Here is a 19,903-nt window from a genome sequence, read left to right on the forward strand (position 1 = left end):
GGCAGTGTTTGTGGCATAAATAAATATTAAATTAATTTTCCTTTTTTTTTTTTTTTTTTTTTACTAGTAGCACCATACTAACTAAGCTAACCAAACAAATATATGTGTGGTATTAATAAATACAACTTATGGATTTACTGTCTTTATGGCATATTCTTGGATAAATGCCACTTATAGTCTGTAAAATGTGCTAATCATTTGCTTTTTGCTGTGAGATTTCTTTGGAGTCTCCATTCTGTTTGCTTCTGTAGAAGAGAATCTGTGTCATGGACGACAACGTGAACAAATTATATAAATTGACTTCCAAGGACACATCCAGACTGGACAAACCGATCAGGCGTGTTGGTTCTGTGGTTGGCATGAAGCTGGTGATGGTGGCAGAGAAGAGAACACTGGACAAATTGCTGGACATTATGGACGATGCCAGTCAGCCTCTGCACACTGTCATCAGCAACCAGAGGAGCCTCTTCAGCCACAGACTACTCCTTCCCAAGTGCAGGACCAACAGACTGAAAAACTCCTTTGTCCCTCAGACCATCAGACTGTACGACTCCTCACTGAGGGGGAGGAGGGGTAACAGGAAGACAGAGGACAGAAATGAGAGGAACAGTAGGAGCCAGTAAACTAGTATTGATCAGTATGTGTGGTATTTATATTTGCAAACTGTTTTTCTTTTTTTCACTTTTGATACTCTGTGTGCTTCTTACCCTGTGTGCTGCTATACAATGCTGCTGGAACCTCAGTTTCCATGAGGGAGTCTTCCTAAGGGATTAATAAATTTCTATCTAATCTAATCTTTACCTGATGGAGCTCTGGTTAAATTCAACCTGCAGCCTTGTTACAGTTGTTAATCTCTAATCCACTTGAACCATGATCCTAATACCACGTGGGTGGATCTGTTTACTGCACACTGAGCTGTCATCTGTCACTCAGACCCTTCTGTCTGCCCAGAGAGCGCCGTCTGGCCTTCGTCTCTGTGGTGTGTATTCACCTGAAAGCAGTTTTTCTGTGTCACAGAGTCTTCAGTCTATCTGACCTCATGCCACTTGTTTGTTTCTGGGAGATTTCATGAATCTCAAGCTGTCAGTTCCGTGTCTCAAACCTCGTGTCAGCTCTCATAGATTGGATCTAAGGTCTCGGCATGTAACTGTAGCTCACAGCTCATCTGGTTTACACATCATTTGCACTGGTGGACGATGGATGGATGGTCCACCTGCCAAGAGCATCACGATGCAGAGAAGAAAGTGGTTTGTGTTTCTTCTGTGATGTAACCATACATGGACACGTGCCATGTGGGCACCATAAACAGTATTGATTCATCCATCTTTATATAAAGATGGATGAATCAGTTTCACTCTCAACTGAGGGGAAGCCCGCCACAAGCCAGTGTTGATGCTTCTGTTTTGTGAACCAGAATCCGTGCAGTAGTTACTGGCGCCCCACCCTCTGTGAGCAGAACATGGATTTGTGCCCAAGTCCAGTCACAGGTAGTTATCACAGAACTGGAAGCTTGGAGAATGTAGCGTGTTCCAGGAAACCATCGTGTTAATTAGTTGTGACAGGTAACCAGCACAATGCTTCCAGAAAGAGACACTGCAATTTGCATCCAGTCACAGGACAGCATCGGATGGAACGTGAAGAAAATTTGATGGCCAATACAAGTTCCCTATAACTGACTGTTCACCTAGTTACCATCTTAAATAACTGGCAGGTAGGTATTGTTAGCTTCATGTGGAACTAGTTGAACTGTTCTTGGACTGTTGGGGTCGTTTCCCTTTGTGGATTTTTGGCTTCAACTTCTGTCCCACGTTCAAAATTGGTCTGACAAAATCGGTCCAGATTTGTAACCAACATTCGTAGTTTGTAATTGCAGTTCTTACTTATCACCTGCTGTTTTACATCTGTGCACATATGCGTGTAACAGGTTTTTGCCAAACACAACTGAGTACACGCAATTCCCATTATGCCAAATGCTAACTTCCACAGTTTTCCCAAACTTTTCCTAAAAGCTAAAATTCACTCAGTCATTTGTCACTCATCCGGCTGTGGTTCATGGTGGCAGCAGACCAAGCAGCTTAAAAAAAAAAAGTTTAAAAGCTAAAAAGTCGCTGTTAAAATCTCAAAACTGTGTTCTATTGAAGTGCCGGACATATTTTTATGGGTTTCACGTTGCAGAGCAGAAACGATAGGTCCAGATTTCCACATATTGCTGTGGGCTGTCCACTGTCACCTACTTTTACACGAGATTACCACCCAAGGCCAGGTAGCTCAGTGGATGAGGAGCTACTCTGCTAATATGTAGACCTGGGTTCAGATCCCACTCCCAGTCTGTATCCTTGGACAAGACACTTATTATTCTTAGTCCAACCAACTGTTAATGGGCACTGGCCTTGGCTGGACAAGTAACCCACTTTGGACTGGGGTCCCATCCAGGGAGAGTTGTGGACTCTCATTCGCTTGATGCTCTGGACTTCGGTGATGAGCACTGGCACCATCGGGCCTCAGGGCCCGTATAGTACCTACTTAGTTTTTCCTTACCACTGTTGCTCTGGGGGTTGGTAAGGTTAGACCTTACTTGTGTGAAGCACTTGAGGCAATCTTGTTGTGATTTGGCGCTATATAAATGAAAATAAATTGAAATTGAATTGACTTAATTAACCCCACTTCACACCAGTTAAATTTTGTTTCATATCGACTTTTCAGAAATGTTCTACATTGTTACTACCAGTTTCCCCAACTAGCTATTCAAGTCTTTATTTGTTTATATATTTGTGCCAAATACTTAGTCTCGTATCAAAAATGGACAGTGAGTGACTGCTTTTATCCAGCTAATGATTCTACTAACTCAAAGTTGGAAAATATGACAGCTCTAAAGAGCTCAACATTTTATTCAAATGTTTAAAATAGTCTCATTAAAATTGTGGCTCGTATCATTTGAAAATCAAACACTCAGTGCGCCAGACTGTGTTTGGTGCATGCATGGACTTAATGCTGGGAAAGGTCTTGGAGCTTGTTTTGTGTCAATTTGTCAGTAAGCAAAGTTTCACTGACCTCAGTGTTGTGGATGTTGTTGAGGTCCTTGTGTCCTGGTTGGAGCTCTTGAGAACCTGAATGAGGAGTTATTGTCTCCGAGAGGATTCCAGAGTTGTCAGTGACTTCCTGGAGTTGAGCGTCAGCAGTGTGTCTGTGTGTCAGACGGCTTTAGGAAGACTTTGTTAGTGACATTTACAGGCCAGGCCACAGCGGAAACATCTGGGGAGAACTTACGAAGGTAGAAAGTCACTGGACCGAGATGTACGTTGATGCTGACGTCTTTGCGGAACAAGTCTGGCGGACCTCAGCGCTGGTTGAAGTCAGTCAGCTTTTCACTCTCTGTCAGCAAACGTCTGACTAATCATCAGAGTATGAACACTCTCTTCTTACCAGCAAACAAAATACAGAAATCTTTCTTTCCTCAAGTCTTCAGTGTTGCTCCCCTAAATCCTTCACACACCCTGACTCTGAGATGGTCTCGCTATTCTGCAGAAATTTGAGCCAGAGGTCTGAATGTTGAGTTTTATGAGGATACTGATTGATTAACGTGACCGGTCTTTCCAATGCCCAGCTGGCTTACAGGGTCCGTATCACTGCCAGTACTGCTTCAGAATGTCCTCTCTCTTTTTTTATGTTCTTATGAAGCACACTCAGATTTCTGTCTTCCCGATGTGACTGGTGTCTGTTGTCGGGAGTGAAGTTTTAGTAGTTTTTCTTTTCATTCCTTTTGTGTCTTATGTGAAGGCCTCAGTATTACCTCGTCCTCTAATTGTTTGGGGGCCGAGCCTCAGATTTATTTTGGCAGTGGGCAGTAGAGAAAATGTTTAGCATGTTTGTTTTTACAGTAATTAGCCTTAAAAAGGCCTGTAATACGGATTGCTAATGGTCCTTTGAGAGCTGAGCCTGTGTCAACACACCCCGGAGTGTGTGTGTGTGTGTGTGTGTGTGTGTGTGTGTGTGTGTGTGTGTGTGTGTGTGTGTGTGTGTGTGTGTGTGTGTGTGTGTGTGTGTGTGTGTGTGTGTGTGTGTGTGTTGTGTGGCTGACTAGGCGTGTGAAAATGGAACCTTTCCGTCTGCCTAAGAATAATGTGAAAATGTTAGTTTTCCCATACAGGATCACTCTGCAGGTCATTCTGTTTTATGTCACACAAACACACACAGTCCAGCTTCCCAGGTCCACTTCCCACTCCTTCCAGGCTCCTCGTCATCAGGTTTGTGTTTGCTTTTGGTATCGAGGCGATGGGACTGTAAAGTTCACTTTTACTCCACTAATCATCTAAAAACTCAAAGGTCTTGCTGTTGAGGATGAGGCCAAGCAGATACCTGGGTCTTACCCCGCAGAGACGCGGCTCCTGTACGTAGGGGAGGGAGATAGTGTCAGTACCCAGGAGGAGATGGGTTCATCAGTGGATGCCCCACCACGTGCTTGTAGACCTGACCTTACACTTCACAGTATCCCAGGAAGTCTTCTGACAACATTGCTCACAGTGGAGTCCTGTTGGCAAGCCATCGTCCTGGCAGTCCCTTGGTGGCGAGGAAGATTGTTTCTTGATCGATGGTATAGATCTAGAGATGGTTTGTTTAACATGGGATTGTTGTTGTACGGTCTTTGACAGATCCTTAGTCTAGTCCAATGGCTGGGAATCCCAGATCAGGGCCTGAGGACCTGCTGCAGCCTTCACCAGCCTTCACAGCCGTTGGGTTACAAGCAATCGCCTCCTCTGCCTGATCAACCCATGATGACTTTTTTTTACCAGAGCCTCATTAGCCGTCTTGTGTTCAGGGTTCCTCTTGGGCCTTCATGGTTCCTGTAGCAGTCACAGGGCACACACGGTCCCCACCGTATTTCACTCCAACAGCCAATCCCCCACTTGATCTGTTACCTAGGTGTCATGACCTGGATGAGGGCTTGGCTATTTATACCCTGTTGGTAACTCCAGACAACCATGTTTAGTCCATAGGTCATATAGGTTGATCACTACCCTCCAGGGCAAGAGAACCTTTGATATGGTATTTTGGTCAACTATTTATAGGGAGTTGAAGTAGCCAGTCTGCTCTGTGTCAGCCTGATCCCGTCAGATCTCAGAAGGTAGGCAGTGCAGGACCTGGGTAGTGCTTGGATGGGAGACCTCTTTGGAACACCAGGGGCTGTGTGTGTTTCTCCAGGCTGCACTGGAGTTGCATCAGGAAGGGCATCCAATGTAAAACGTGCCAAATACCAATGCGGATCTGGCTGTATCCACTGTGGCAGATACAGCTGCCACAGCGGGAGCAGCCAAATGGACAACAACGGGAGCAGCCAGCATTTATAGGGAGTTGAAAATCTTTATGTATAAAATCTAATCAGTATATCCAACCACGCTTTCCTGCTTATAATTTGTGTTGTGGGGATGTTTGTTGCCGTCTGACATTATTCATCCAACTGCTCTGCTGAGATGGGTCTCATCACTTCCAAATTCTGCTAAGGAATGATTATTATCACCGCCTTCCCAATTGGGTAGTTTTCAAGTCGAAATTTTATGCCACTGTCAGGTGCAGGCAGATTATTATTATTTTTTAATGTGTTTTTCTGTTATGTATCTCTAAGGCTTCATCTTTTCTGTCATGATTGTTGTGGTCTTGCTAACATCTCATGCTCCGTGAGAGTTCAGTCTGGTTGCCAACATCATGTCTACACTTTTAGCAGAAAGGACAAATCACTGCCAGACAATCATTTCTGTCAGCCACAGTCTGAAAATAAACTGAATGGTTATCGTGGGTTAAATAGTCGCTACACTTGTCACGATCATTTACAACATAAAGTTATTCAGGGTTCCCGCTGATCCTTAATAAGTCCTAAACAGCACTGACCTGTTACTCTAAAAATAAGGCCTTAAATGGTAGTAAAATAGTCTTTCAAAAAGTCTTAAAAATGTCAAGACGTGAGAAGTAGGATTTTGTTTTCTTCTGATATTGCAATTAAAAATATCAAAATGTATTGTAGAAAATGCACTTAGGGTAGAGACATTTTTAGCTAGCTAAACATAACTTGCGTCATCACATGGAGAGGTGTACGTTTAATGAAAATTAGCTTATATGGGGAAATTTTGCAGTGTGGCTTAAACCAGTCTCTCCCCCCCCCGCAACAACAACACTCATTGATTAAAGGTCCATTTTTGAACACATTTTTCATACTACTATTACTACTAATAATAATAATGGTTGTGATGATAATTTTAACAACTAAAATGTTTAAATCTATACTCTGGGCCTCAGTTTTACTATAGTTCTGGACTAAGTTTAATTGATGAGCCATATTAAAAAAAAAAAGTTTAGATAATTGAACTTTTCTACATAACTACAGTGGGATGTGAAGCAATATCTTTTTTTTTTTCTTTTTTTTTGACGTAATGTCAAAGCTCAGTTTAATTCAATTCAATTCAAACTTTATTCCAGACTCGTAGACAAAACAGAGAAGAAACAATAATTATTCACAGTTTCAAAAGACAGCCATACCAGTGTTTCCACATGCTTGACTGGAATCGTATGGAGCTGAATTGCATATTTGTGAGTGCCACTATGATTTCATTGTCCGACTTGTTGAGTCTACAAATAAAACTGTACATCAAAGTCCTTAGTACAGCCTGTAAGGTGTTCACTTGTGTAGAGACAAACATCTCTGTAGCACTAGTCCATCGTGGCCTCCTCAAAAGCACATGCAAGGCATCATTGTAGGCCACCTGCAACCTTTGCAGACTGGTTTTTCTATAGTTAGTCCAGAGGTGAGCTGTATACAGGCGTGTACAGTACGATTTAAACAATGTCAGCTTTACCTCATCAGTATAGGAGCCAAACTTACGCATGAGTGTATTTGCCTGAGCATACAACATTCTGCATTGTCTATAGACATCATCATCGTCTGTCATATCTGCAGTGATGATGTGCCCAAGATACTTGATTTTACATGTCATACTCAATACAATATTTGACATAAAAATCAGGATATTTCATATGTCTGTCCTCTTTGGTCCTACAGATCATAATCAAGCTCTTAGCTGCATTGTATTTGATGTCATGCCCCCATAAGCTGAGCAAATGTTTAGTAACTCCTGTAAACAGACTGGGTCTGTTTGGGGTTCTAACTTTAAAACCAGGTCAGTTAGGATGAGGGAAGCCAAAAATAGGAAAACGATTACAGCTTTTGTGGTTAGTAATCTGATCAAACAACATGTCAGTTGTGATCAAGTTTGGTTAAAGGCAAAGAAAAGGTGAAATTGTGCAAAAGAAAATACACATTAAGCAGTAAATTGTACAAGTAAATGGTGTGTGTGGGGGGGGGGGTGTCGGGTGAGAAAATACTCATCAAAAAAAACCTCCAGAATACATACAATGGACACACAATCTTTGTCCTGCTTTTATTCCTGCTGACCTTTGGTGACTAATGTGAGGTAGCCAGCAGTGCGTCACTTGATGCACTTTCAGCCGTTACTTGCATGTTCCCGTCCATGAACTGGATTTTCCCAGCAGGTTCTGTGGTTTTAAACTTCAAATTATAACTTTGATTAATCGCCACGTTTACAGAAAGCAGTGAGAAGATCTAACTTGGAATAATGGTTTCAGCTTTTCCTGTTCTGGTCATTTTCCTGATTTATTAGCGTTCTGCTCTTACCCAGGAGACACAGTCCAGATTGGTCTTAAGTCTGAGTTGGAGGTTGGAGCACCTGAGAGAAATACAGCCTTTAAATGTTTTTATGAAGTTTTCTTTCAGTTCTTGTCTTGTTGGTGTTGGTTGTCTTCTGCATTCTCAAGACCTTGCAACATTTTTCTCATGAAGACGTGAAGCACAGTGATTTATCTCTCTCTGGTCCGTGCAGGCAAATTAAAATGTTCAGTTGGCGTTGAGTCGCTGTTTCACCACTGGAGTCGGAGGTTTATTTTTCAAAACTGTTCACATGTGATCAGATCAGTGTTTCTGTCTTAACTCCAGCTGTAAATGTCAAACATGTCTGTAATTGCTTTAACTTGCATGGAAATCACTGTAACAAATAATCAGCTAATCTCGCTGGCAGAGGAGATGTTATCTTTGTAACAACACGCCACCACAGGCGGCTGCAGCACAAAGTCCTTCCTGCATAGTTTGTGTATTTGTTAGCGCTATACTGCCGTGCAAGTCCAACATCTGCTGTAGTTACCAACTGGTCACTTTAGAGTAATATTCATATATGCACACAAGCAGACCACTCGCGCATACTTCTATGCGTGGAAACTCAGAATTATAGATTTAGTCAAAACGGCCGTATTTTCTGGAGTATGTCGCACCTGTCAAAAAAACAAATGCTTCTTGAAGAGGAAAAGCTCTCTGCTGTAAGTTGTGTCTGTTTCAGTATGTGAAATTCACCTTTTAAAATAGCATTGAGCAACAGACAGGAACTGAGTAGCACGTGTGCACACTGCCACATGCGCTGTTACTTAAACTAAGTACTTTTACATTCCAAAAATAAGTAAGATGGACAAATAAATAAATGTTGGACATCATATTGGATGTTATTTGATGCGTTTTATACAAACAAAATTGCCAGACGGGCACTGATCCAGAATTGAACAGAGGTTTATGGATGTATTAATTTATGGATTTTGGTTCACTGGATTAACATATTGTGATTTGACACTGATAAACATGAATTGCTGACCCATTGCATCTGAAACATGAGTCCATTAGATTTTTGGCAGGGGAGGATTTTCTGCATTGAAGTTGTGTTAATATGGGAGTTTATTTTGTTTAATGCGTTGATTCCTGTGTAGATTCCTGTGTAGGGATGGGTATCGAGAACCAGTTCCTTTCGGGTATCGTTAACTACCTCCAAAACCTGGAGAAAGAGGGACTCATCGACAGGCAGGCATACTACAGACTGTACCCTGGGGGCGCCACTCCATGCATCTATGGACTGCCCAAAATCCACAAACAGGACGTGCCACTCAGGCCTATTGTATGTAGCACAGATTCCATCACGTGCAATTTGGCCAAGCACCTCAAGTGGATTTTGGCTCCTCTAGTGGGTAACTCAGACCACCATGCTCTTATTTATAAATCTAGGTTTAGCTTATTAGCTGTTGGGGGTCACAAATATAACTCGTTTGAGCATCTGATTCTCCGCCCTGCTCAGGATATTACACATTGCCAAGGTCAGAAGAATAAAAATCAGTCATATTACTTTGTCACTGTATATAAGCCTCCTGACCCATATTCTGAATTCTTAGATGAATTTGGTGCGTTCATCTCTAACTTGTTAACTAGTGTAGATAACATTCTGATCATTGGTGACTTTAACATTCATATAAATAAGTCTTCTGATCCCCTCTGCAAATCATTTATGGAATTTGTGGATGCATTAGGATTTCGGCAATGCATTCGGGATTCGACACACATTAGTGGAAATACCCTGGATCTGGTTCTCGCATGTGGTATTGCTGTCACAGATATTGACATTATGCCTCTTACATCAGTTGTGTCTGATCACTCACTTATTAAGTTTCCAGTTTCACTGCCGTGTTTAGTGGAACAACAACCTTATATATCATTACGGCGATGCATCAACTCCTCAACTAAGACTGAACTCGAAGCTAGAATGCCTGATGTCTTAGCTTCACATTTGACAAATACCCAGTCAGTAGACAGACTTGTGGATAGTTTAAACTCAGTGCTCAAAACTACACTTGACATGATTGCACCACCCGTGTTAAAACCGCGATCCCCCAAATCACAGTCACATTGGTTCAGTGATTATCTGCGTGACCTCAAGCATAAAGCAAGAGGTCTACAACGGAAATGGCGTCGTTCAAAATTAGAAGTATTTCACCTTGCGTGGCGTGATGCTGTCTTAGACTATAAGCATGCATTACTGGCTACAAAGCAGACCTACTACTCTGATTTGATCAGCAAAAACAAGCATAACTCAAAGTTCTTGTTCGACATGGTGGCAACACTTATGCATGGACAACCACCTTTAGTTCGCTGTCCTTTTACAGCACAAGATTTCCTGGATTACTTTGGGAAGAAAATAGAACACATGAGGTTAAACATATCCCAGCATGCCTTAACCCAGCTACTACACCCTGCTATTGAGGTGGGCACCACTACTGAGGTATTACCTAGATTTACAGAATTTGATAGTATCTCACTAGGCATGCTGACAAAACTCATAATGTCAACAAAAAGCACAACATGTTTATTTGATCCTATACTAACAAAACTGTTTAAGGACCTGTGACCCACTCTTGGGCAGACTGTGCTGGAAATTATTAATCTTTCTTTAACTTCTGGATCTGTTCCTGAATGTTTCAAATCTGCAGTGATTAAACCATTACTTAAGAAACCTAATCTTGACCCTAGTGTATTGACAAACTATAGGCCGATATCAAATCTATCATTTTTCTCTAAAATTCTAGAAAAGTGGTGTCACGGCAGCTCGTAGACTATCTTATTGAGAATAATCTCTTTGAGCCACTGCAGTCTGGTTTTAGAAAATATCATTCCACAGAGACGCTCTCACTAAAGTGGTGAATGATCTTCTGCTTACAATGGATTCGGACACCACTACGATTCTGTTGCTGTTAGATCTCAGTGCTACATTTGATACAGTGGATAATCATATTCTACTCAATAGGCTGGAAAATCATTTTGGGATTACTGGGAGTGCCCTTGCATGGCTGACATCATACTTGACCAGTTGTTCTCACTGTGTTTTGTACAGTAACACTACCTCTAACCTTAGTGACATGAAATTTGGGGTTCCTCAGGGGTCTGTCTTAGGCCCCCTGCTTTTCTCCCTTTATATAGCACCCCTTGGGCACATATTGCGGCGTTTTGGGGTTACCTTTCACTGCTATGCAGATGATACTCAGTTATACATGCCGATAACTGCTGGTAATCTCGTTCACATAAAATCCTTAGAAGATTGCCTTGCAGAAGTGAGAAGTTGGATGTCTAGAAACTTCCTACTTTTAAACTCTGATAAGACTGAAATGGTGGTTCTTGGTCCAGTGAGACATTGGCATCAATTTGACCAGTTAACGCTCAGCCTAGGCTCATGTGTCATACATCACGCTGACAAAGTGAGGAACCTTGGGGTACTTTTTAATCCTTCGTTGTCCTTTGGCCTCCACATTAGAAATATTACTAGGACTGCTTTCTTCCACCTGCGAAATATAGCGAAGATTCGTCCTATCCTGTCTATGGCTGATGCTGAGACCCTGATTCATGCATTTATCTCTTCTAGGTTGGACTACTGCAATGTTCTATTTTCTGGTTTACCGCAGTCTAGCATTAGGGCTCTCCAATTGGTTCAAAATGCTGCAGCCAGTCTTGTGACATGAGGCAGAAAGTACAACCACATTACACCCATTTTGGCGTCTCTTCACTGGCTTCCTGTCCCAGTGAGATCAGATTTTAAGGTTCTGCTACTAACCTATAAAATTATTCATGGACTGGCACCTCCCTACCTAGCTGACCTAATTAAACCTTACGTACCGGCCCGGGCTTTATGTTCTCAGGGTGCAGGACTACTTTGTGTCCCTAAGGTGAATAAGAAGTCTGCGGGTCACAGAGCTTTCTCTTATCATGCGCCTGTTCTGTGGAATGATCTCCCTGCGTCAATAAAACAGTCAGATTCTGTGGAGACTTTCAAGTCCAGACTTAAGACGCACTTCTTTTCCCTTTCATATGGCTAGCATAGTGGTACAGTTTTGTTTTACGCTTTTTACTCTTTTAATTCATTTATTAGTAATTGGAGCGGGCTGCGGCCTCAACTTTACCTAAATTCTGGGTCTTTTAGTGAAGTTTAGGGCTACTGGCCGGCGATCACCTTAGTATTTCTCTGTTTTTCTTTTTGTTTAATGCTGGCAAATTATACAGTACTTTTTGTCTTTCTGATGCCTGATTCTGTTTTTTCTCTCTGTTTAAGGTGCAGCTCCATCCAGAGATGGGAGTTGTATTTGTGTTGGCGATCCTCCTGTCCTGTGCGCCAATAGCATTTCTTGTATATTTGTCCGTGAATTGTTCTGTGAATTATTTCTGTAATTTGTGTCTGTAGCATGGCCCAAGCAGAGGGTCACCCCTTTGGGTCTGGTCTGCTTGAGGTTTCTTTCTCAGAGGGAGTTTTTCCTTACCACTGTTGTTCTGGCAGTTAGTAAGGTTAGACCTTACCTGTCTGAAGCGCTTTGAGGCAACTCTGTTGTGATTTGACGCTATATAAATGAAAATAAATTGAAATTAAATTGAAACCATGTGGAGAACACACAAGATTTTGTGAACAAGATCAAGGACCTTCAGCTGGAGGCAGATGAAACTATGGTGTCATTTGATGTGACATCGTTGTTCACCTGCATCCCCACTGCTGAGGCCGTCTCAGCTGTGAGGCAGAGACTGCTGGAGGATGTGTCTCTACTTGAAAGGACCAAACTCACACCAGACCACATCTGCCAACTCTTGGAGATCTGTCTTAACACCATGTATTTCCTGTTTAGGGGGGATTACTACAGGCAGATCCATGGTTGTGCGATGGGGTCTCCAGTATCCCCCATTGAGGCCAATTTGTACATGGAGCAAGTGGAGAAGAGAGCCTTGGCGTCTTTCACGGGCATCTCTCCCAGTCACTGGTTCAGATATTTCGATGACACATGGGTTAAAATCAAGCAACAGGAGGTTGAGGACTTTACAGTACACATCAACTCAGTGGACTCCAATATCAGGTTCACACGTGAGGATGCCAGAAACAACCATTTAGCCTTCTTGGACTGTGATGTTACGATTGGAGAGAACAGGCAGCTCCAGACAGGTGTTTACAGAAAACCAACTCACACTGACCAATATCTGCTCTTTGGCTCAAACCACTCCCTTGAACACAAGCTCTTTAACACAGAGCCCTACAGGTGCCCACAACTGCAGAGGGAAGGGCTAAAGAACAACAACTTGTCTGGAAAGCCCTCACAGTATGTGGGTACCCACAATGGTCCCTGGATAAAGTGCAGAAGTCCCAGAGAACAAAGAGACCAGATAGACAGGAGACGGAGACAAGAAGAAGAGGAGTGTCTCTCCCTTATTTAGCAGGAGTAGGGGAAAAAACTACAGAGGATCTTCAGACAGCACAAAATCCCAGTTTACTTTAAACCAGTCAACACCTTGAGACAGCAATTAGTTCACCCTAAGGACAGGATCCCTAGTTACAAACAGAGCAATGTAGTGTATTCTATCAGATGTCAGGAAAACTGTAATGAACACTACATAGGTGAGACTAAGCAACCGTTACACAAAAGGCTATACCAGCACTGCAGAGAGGGCGCCAGTGGACCTCAGTCTGCAGTTCATCTCCACCTTAAAGACACTAACCACATGTTTGAGGACAAGGAAGTTAAAATCTTAGCCAGAGAGAAGAAATGGTTTGAGAGAGGGGTGAAGGAGGCATTGTATGTAAAACAGTTGAAACCTAGCCTTAACCGGGGAGGGGGCCTGAGACACGCTTTGTCCCCTGTTTACAATGTGGTACTCAGGTCAAAGCAGTTTCAGTCTTTTGTTCATGGTAATGAGTCATTCACGTCATCATTAAAGCAATTGTTTAGTCACTAGCCAATAGCAGTCTGCCTCTCGGTTGGAGGCGTCTGGTTAGGTTTAAAACTCCAGCTTTTGTGGCTTCTGTTTGTTCTTTTCCACAAGGGTCGGACAGAAGTCAGACTACAAGAGCAAGAATTTTAGCTGAGGAAGCTTCTGCGATATGAAGCGAAACATCCTCACGTCAAGCAACCCAGTCCAGCCGAAGATTCAAGCTTCTCTACTCTAGTATTGTTAAGAAATGATTCGGTCTACCGACATCAATAACCTTTTTACTTAAAGATTCCCTTATCGATCCTTCAGAGTGGCTGTTGTTTTTGGAGATGTTTGTCAGGAAAATTATAATTTCTCTACATTGATTACAGACCCTGCAGCGGGTCTGTAATTAACTTTTCTGCAGCACGGCTTTGCTGTGAACCTTGAACCAATCAAAGCAGTGATTTGCAGATCGAAGCAGTGCTTCGATCATTGCTTCGTTGATTCATTTTTTCTTTCGCTTTATCTTATTTTTCCCCCGCTAAAACCATAAAGAGCATATGGCTGTGAGTATTATTTACCTTTTTTTATGTTAAACCAACCTGTTATGGTCTTCTGAAACAGTTGATAGATGTATTTTATAACTTAAAAACGGGACCGACGCTAACACGTTAGCATGTCTATGGCATTTTCAATGTTAAAGTTAGCATTAAGCAGTTGCAGCTGTCAGCACATTCTGGTGCATTGTTTTCTGTATAATAAGCGTTCGTTGTCGTAAAAGAGTCAAATGTATTACAAATTGTAATATTTTTTAAATTTATTTTTGTTTATATATTAATAATAATAGCAACCACAACAATAATAGTATTATAATAAATTATAATAGTATTATAATAGCTTATAATAAAGCATAAAAAATTACATTTTAGTAGTACAGTGGAACCTTGCTTTACAAGTTAAATTTGTTCCGTGACCAAGCTCGTAATCCAATCTGCTCATATTTCAAACGAATTTCCCCCATTGAAAATATCTAAAGTAATTTTAATCCGTTCCATCCTTGTAAAACATCCCCAAATTACTCTAAATGATGAAAAAAAATTTTTTTTTTATTAACAAACAGACATGCATATTTTACCTGTGCATAATAAAATATATAAAGTAAAAGAAAAAAGTTTTATTAAGGGTTCCTACCTTAGAAACAGACGAATGCGGTTAACAGAGGTGGAGACGGGAGGGATGGAGGTTTGCGCACACTATGAACATAAACTAAACTTAAACTGTAGATCCTTAAAAGGATCATACAGACGTAACTTTAATTGTAAACTTGCAGGTCTTTGGACCCGGAAACAGATTTATCACGTGATGCGTTACGTCAGAACTTAATAACCGGATATTCAGTTGAATACACCACAAAGACGAGATACAGACGGACAGATACGAGGTACAAACACACAAGTCTGCTTAAAAATGTGTCACAGTGCTTCATATGGGAATAAATGGCAAACCTGATTTTTATCAAACTTTGCCTCAACATTCTTTTATTCATTCAAAATTTTTGATTGTTACCTGCCCCATAGTCAAAGTCTCATGTACATGTGTGTGCACGTGTGTGTGTGTGTGTGTAGCGTGAGGAGGAGAGTGCCAAGCTCCTCCTGAAGAAGCAGGAGGCAGAGATTGAGGCTATGAAGCGTCGCTGCCAAGCAGCCGAGGAGAAGCAGGTGGAGCAGCATGCGAAACAGGAGCTGGACGTCCTCAGGAACCAACTCAACAGGTGATGATGTCATCAGCCAAACATCTTTAATGATCCTCATCCATCTGTTTTCTGTGCCCACTTACTCCAGTTAGGGGTTAATGATCTTCAGTTTTTATAATTCAGGTTTTAGTGATGAACTGAAAACATCTTGAATGTAACAACACTTCTACACCCTGAAAATGTTCAAGATGTTTGCTCGTGTGCCCGTGACACTAAAAACTAAACTTAATAAAGTTCTATTTAAACTCTGTCAGGGAGCCAAATAAATCTGTTAGAAGTGAAATTGGCTCAACTAAGACGGATGTAAAGATCTGTCCAACTCATAGCACGGGCAGCCTGGAACTAAATGGAAGTGGCCTAGAAGTCTCATCTTCCAGATGATTGTAAACGTAGCTTTTTTTGGTTCCACCATTGAACCTCTTCTTTTCTGTGGTGCAAACCATCTGGACACTTACCAAAACACTCAGAGGCACAGAGGCTCAGACGGCACATCTGACCACATACTGAGTACTGCGCTTATCATCTCCTGGACAGTCATCCTGCTAAGAAGCAGCTACATGGACATGGACAACTTCAAACCATGTCAGACATGTTACCAGAACATCGTGTACCTTTCACTGGGCGTTGTTAGTGAGCCAAACGAGAACTTTTGAGTGACTGTTTTGGTCTTCTCATCATGGCCACGTTCAAGAAAGTTGCCCAGAAATCAACATTGACCAACTTTGGATACTGGATGTCTCCCAAAAGACCTCGATTTGGATGCAGGATCATGATGGCTGACATGCTCCAGTCAAGAATATGATATATATGATGGACTGTCAGAAAAGCTAAACATGCTAATGTTCTATCAACATTCAGTATTTGTCTTCCTGTCAAAAATGCTAAAATGTTTAAGCTACATGTTGACATAGTGACAGTGAATCTCAGTTTTATGTACATGCTCAGTGTCACCATGGTGACGGTTAATAACCTTACAGAGGTCATGTTGGTTGATTTGAGGTTCCTGTGCAGTAGCTTAGCACTCTTGTGGACAGAGACCTCAGATGTTGCACCTCCTGCTGCTCCTATGACCACTGGGACCACTTTGAACTTCAGGCACTGTTGCTCTGGGGGTTGGTTAGGTTAGACCTTACCTGTGTGAAGCGCTTTGAGGCAACTCTGTTGTGATTTGACGCTATATAAAGGAAAATAAATAGAAATTAAATTGAAACAGCCTCCACACCTGTCCCAGTACCGCCCTCAGTCCTTGGTACTTGTCAGTCCGATCGTGTTCCTTCTCGTTGATTTTGCTGTCACTCGGGATTGCTACATCATTCATAGTTGCCCTCTCCTTCTGGTCTTCCATTGTGAGGTCTGGTTGGTTGGCCATTCTGGAATTTGACGTCCCATGGGATTGTTGCTCTACTAGACTCAGTCATTTTCTGGGGAATCTATCATTTGGACTAAGGGATGTCCAGCTCGTCCTCAGCACCTTGTTTCTCAGCGTATACTTTCCCAGCTTGTGTCTTGCGCACTGCTGTGTTCTGGACTGTGCTTGCACAGCCTTGACCTCGGGTCCTGTCTGGTGTGGTAGACCCAGACTTCTCTGTGTGCTTTTGCAGCCTTTTCTAGCTGTTGGTAAATAGGACCAATAGCTGACCCTCTTCCTGCCTCTTTAGTGATTCCAGTTGTTTTTGAGATCTTCGGAGCCTCCCTGTATACCTTTGGTCTTGCCTCCCAGTTCCTGGACCCTTTCAGTCTTGTCACCTTGTGTCTTCAGTGTAGATCCCAGTGAGGTGGATCAATGAATCCATTGGCCTGGTTTAGTGCCAACCAATCAAGGACCCGTATGTGTGGCGTCGGCCGCATGGGCTTTCTGGTATTCAGTCTGAGAAGATCTCCGGTTGGGCTGGATGGTCAGCTGATCTGCATTATGATGTTGGTGTAGTATGGTGTTCTTTTTTCGTGACTCCTTTTCCATCCACCATGGAGAAGATGTGTTTACTTATGTCTGGGTGAGGTACAGAGATCAAAACAAAGTTTGTATTTACTTTTACAGGTTGAAACAGCAAGAAGAGAGAACTGTTCCCGACTCCTCTGGGACTGGCTCCGCCCCCAGCCCAATTCCTAATGAGAGTGCAGAGGAGCAGCTGACTCGGTTAATTGAGGAGAGAGACACACTGTTGAGGACCGGAGTTTACACCCACCAAGACCAGATCATCACTGAGCTGAACAGACAGATACGGGAGTCCATGAGCAGGAAAGAAAAACGCTGAGCAGGAGAGGTTAGCTCTGTACGCGGGAGTGAGAAACAGAGGTTAGCTCTGAACGCGGGAGTGAGAAACAGAGGTTAGCTGTGAACGTGTTAGTGAGAAACAGGTAAGCTGTGGACATGGGAGTGAGAAATAGGTTAGTTGTGAACGTGAGAGAAACGGGTTAGCTGTGAATGTGTTAGTGAGAAACAGGTTAGCTGTGGACATGGGAGTGAGAAACAGAGGTTAGCTGTGGACATGGGAGTGAGAAATAGGTTAGTTGTGAACGTGAGAGAAACGGGTTAGCTGTGAATGTGTTAGTGAGAAACAGGTTAGCTGTGAATGTGTTAGTGAGAAACAGGTTAGCTGTGGACATGGGAGTGAGAAACAGGTTAGCTGTGGACATGGGAGTGAGAAACAGAGGTTAGCTGTGCGAGTGAGAAACAGGCTAATTGTGAACATGAGAGTGAGAATCAGAGGTTAGCTGTGAATGTGAAAATGAGAAACAGATGTTAGCTGTGAGAGTGAGAAACACTGGTTAGCTGTGAACGTGAGAGTGAGAAACAGAGGTTAGCTGTGCGAGTGAGAAACAGGCTAATTGTGAACATGAGAGTGAGAAACAGAGGTTAGCTGTGCGAGTGAGAAACAGGCTAATTGTGAACATGAGAGTGAGAATCAGAGGTTAGCTGTGAACATGAGAGTGAGAATCAGAGGTTAGCTGTGAATGTGAGAATGAGAAACAGATGTTAGCTGTGAGAGTGAGAAACACTGGTTAGCTGTGAACATGAGAGTGAGAAACAGAGGTTAGTTGTGAATGTGTGAGAAACAGGTTAGTTGTGAATGTGTGAGAAACAGGTTAGCTGTGAATGTAAGAGTGAGAAACAGATGTTAGCTGTGAGAGTGAGAAATAGGTTAGTTGTGAACTGAGAGAAACAGGTTAGTTGTGAACTGAGAGAAACAGGTTAGTTGTGAACTGAGAGAAACAGGTTAGCTGTGAACGTGAGAGTGAGAGACACAGGTTAGTTGTGAACGTGAGAGTGAGAGACACAGGTTAGTTGTGAACGTGAGTGAGAGACACAGGTTAGCTGTGAACGTGAGCGTGAGAATCAGAGGTTAGCTGTGAACGTGAGAGTGAGAGACACAGGTTAGTTGTGAACGTGAGAGTGAGAGACACAGGTTAGTTGTGAACGTGAGAGTGAGAGACACAGGTTAGCTGTGAACGTGAGAGTGAGAATCAGAGGTTAGCTGTGAATGTGAGAGTGAGAAACAGGTTAGCTGTGAACGTGAGAGTGAGAAACAGGTTAGCTGTGAACGTGAGAGTGAGAGAAACAGGTTAGCTGTGAACGTGAGAGTGAGAGACACAGGGTAGCTGTGAATGTGAGAGTGAGAGACACAGGGTAGCTGTGCGAGTGAGAAACAGGTTAGCTGTGCGAGTGAGAAACAGGTTAGCTGTGAATGTGAGAGTGAGAAACAGATGTTAGCTATGAGTGAGAAACAGGTTAGCTGTGAGCGTGAGTGAGAAACAGGTTAGCTGTGAGCGTGAGTGAGAAACAGGTTAGCTGTAGACATGGGAGTGAGAGACAGGTTAGCTGTGATCGTGAGTGAGGGACACAGGTTAGCTGTGAGAGTGAGAAACAGGTTAGTTGTGAACATGAGAGTGAGAAACAGGTTAGCTGTAGACATGGGAGTGAGAGACAGGTTAGCTGTGATCGTGAGTGAGGGACACAGGTTAGCTGTGAGAGTGAGAAACAGGTTAGCTGTAGACATGGGAGTGAGAGACAGGTTAGCTGTGATCGTGAGTGAGGGACACAGGTTAGCTGTGAGAGTGAGAAACAGGTTAGTTGTGAACATGAGAGTGAGAGACACAGGTTAGCTGTGATCGTGAGTGAGAGACACAAGTTAGCTGTGAGCGTGAGAAACATAGGTTAGCTGTGAATGTGGAATTGCTGAGAAATGTCAGTCCTGCATGTGAGAGCAACAAAAAAAAAGCCGACTGAGAGGTAAATATGAATGCGAGATGAGAAACATTGCCAGAAGGAGGACAACTGAATATGAAAGGGAAACTCTGGATTGTGCTGCTGGTCTGCACACGGTCATTTGTCCATTGTGGGCGGAGTAGCTGTTTGTGTGTGTGTGTGTGTGTGTGTGTGTGTGTGTGTGTGTGTGTGTGTGTGTGTGTGTGTGTGTGTGTGTGTGTGTGTGTGTGTGTGTGTTTTGTAAGTGTTGTTTGGCTGAAGTGGCTCCTGAATGAACTAAAATAACTTGTAGTTAACTGTTTAGTTGTGCAGCTTTACTGTTTCTTGGCAGTGAGCTGAGCACCAGGTTTAT

The 19,903-nt window shown here is 42.7% G+C and overlaps 1 protein-coding gene across 2 annotated transcripts in view; it reads left to right on the plus strand.

Annotated features, from left to right (window-relative positions):
* LOC117511305 (centrosomal protein of 120 kDa) overlaps window positions 1-17,963 on the plus strand; it is an 87,545-nt gene extending 69,582 nt beyond the window's left edge. Inside the window, exons 19-21 of one of the 2 annotated variants that reach the window (XR_004560928.1) lie at window positions 15,217-15,362; window positions 17,383-17,788; window positions 17,821-17,963. Coding sequence is in view for 1 of the 2 variants with exons in the window: in XM_034171333.1 (XP_034027224.1) it covers window positions 15,217-15,362; window positions 17,383-17,599 (363 nt within the window). In the remaining variant the exon portion in view is untranslated. Of the gene's footprint in view, window positions 1-15,216; window positions 15,363-17,382 lie in introns of both variants that reach the window. The other variant, XM_034171333.1, reaches the window with a different exon arrangement.
* Window positions 17,964-19,903: the final 1,940 nt, after the last annotated feature.

This window comes from Thalassophryne amazonica, chromosome 5 (assembly GCF_902500255.1).
Source record: "Thalassophryne amazonica chromosome 5, fThaAma1.1, whole genome shotgun sequence".
Taxonomy (NCBI): Eukaryota; Metazoa; Chordata; class Actinopteri; order Batrachoidiformes; family Batrachoididae; genus Thalassophryne; species Thalassophryne amazonica.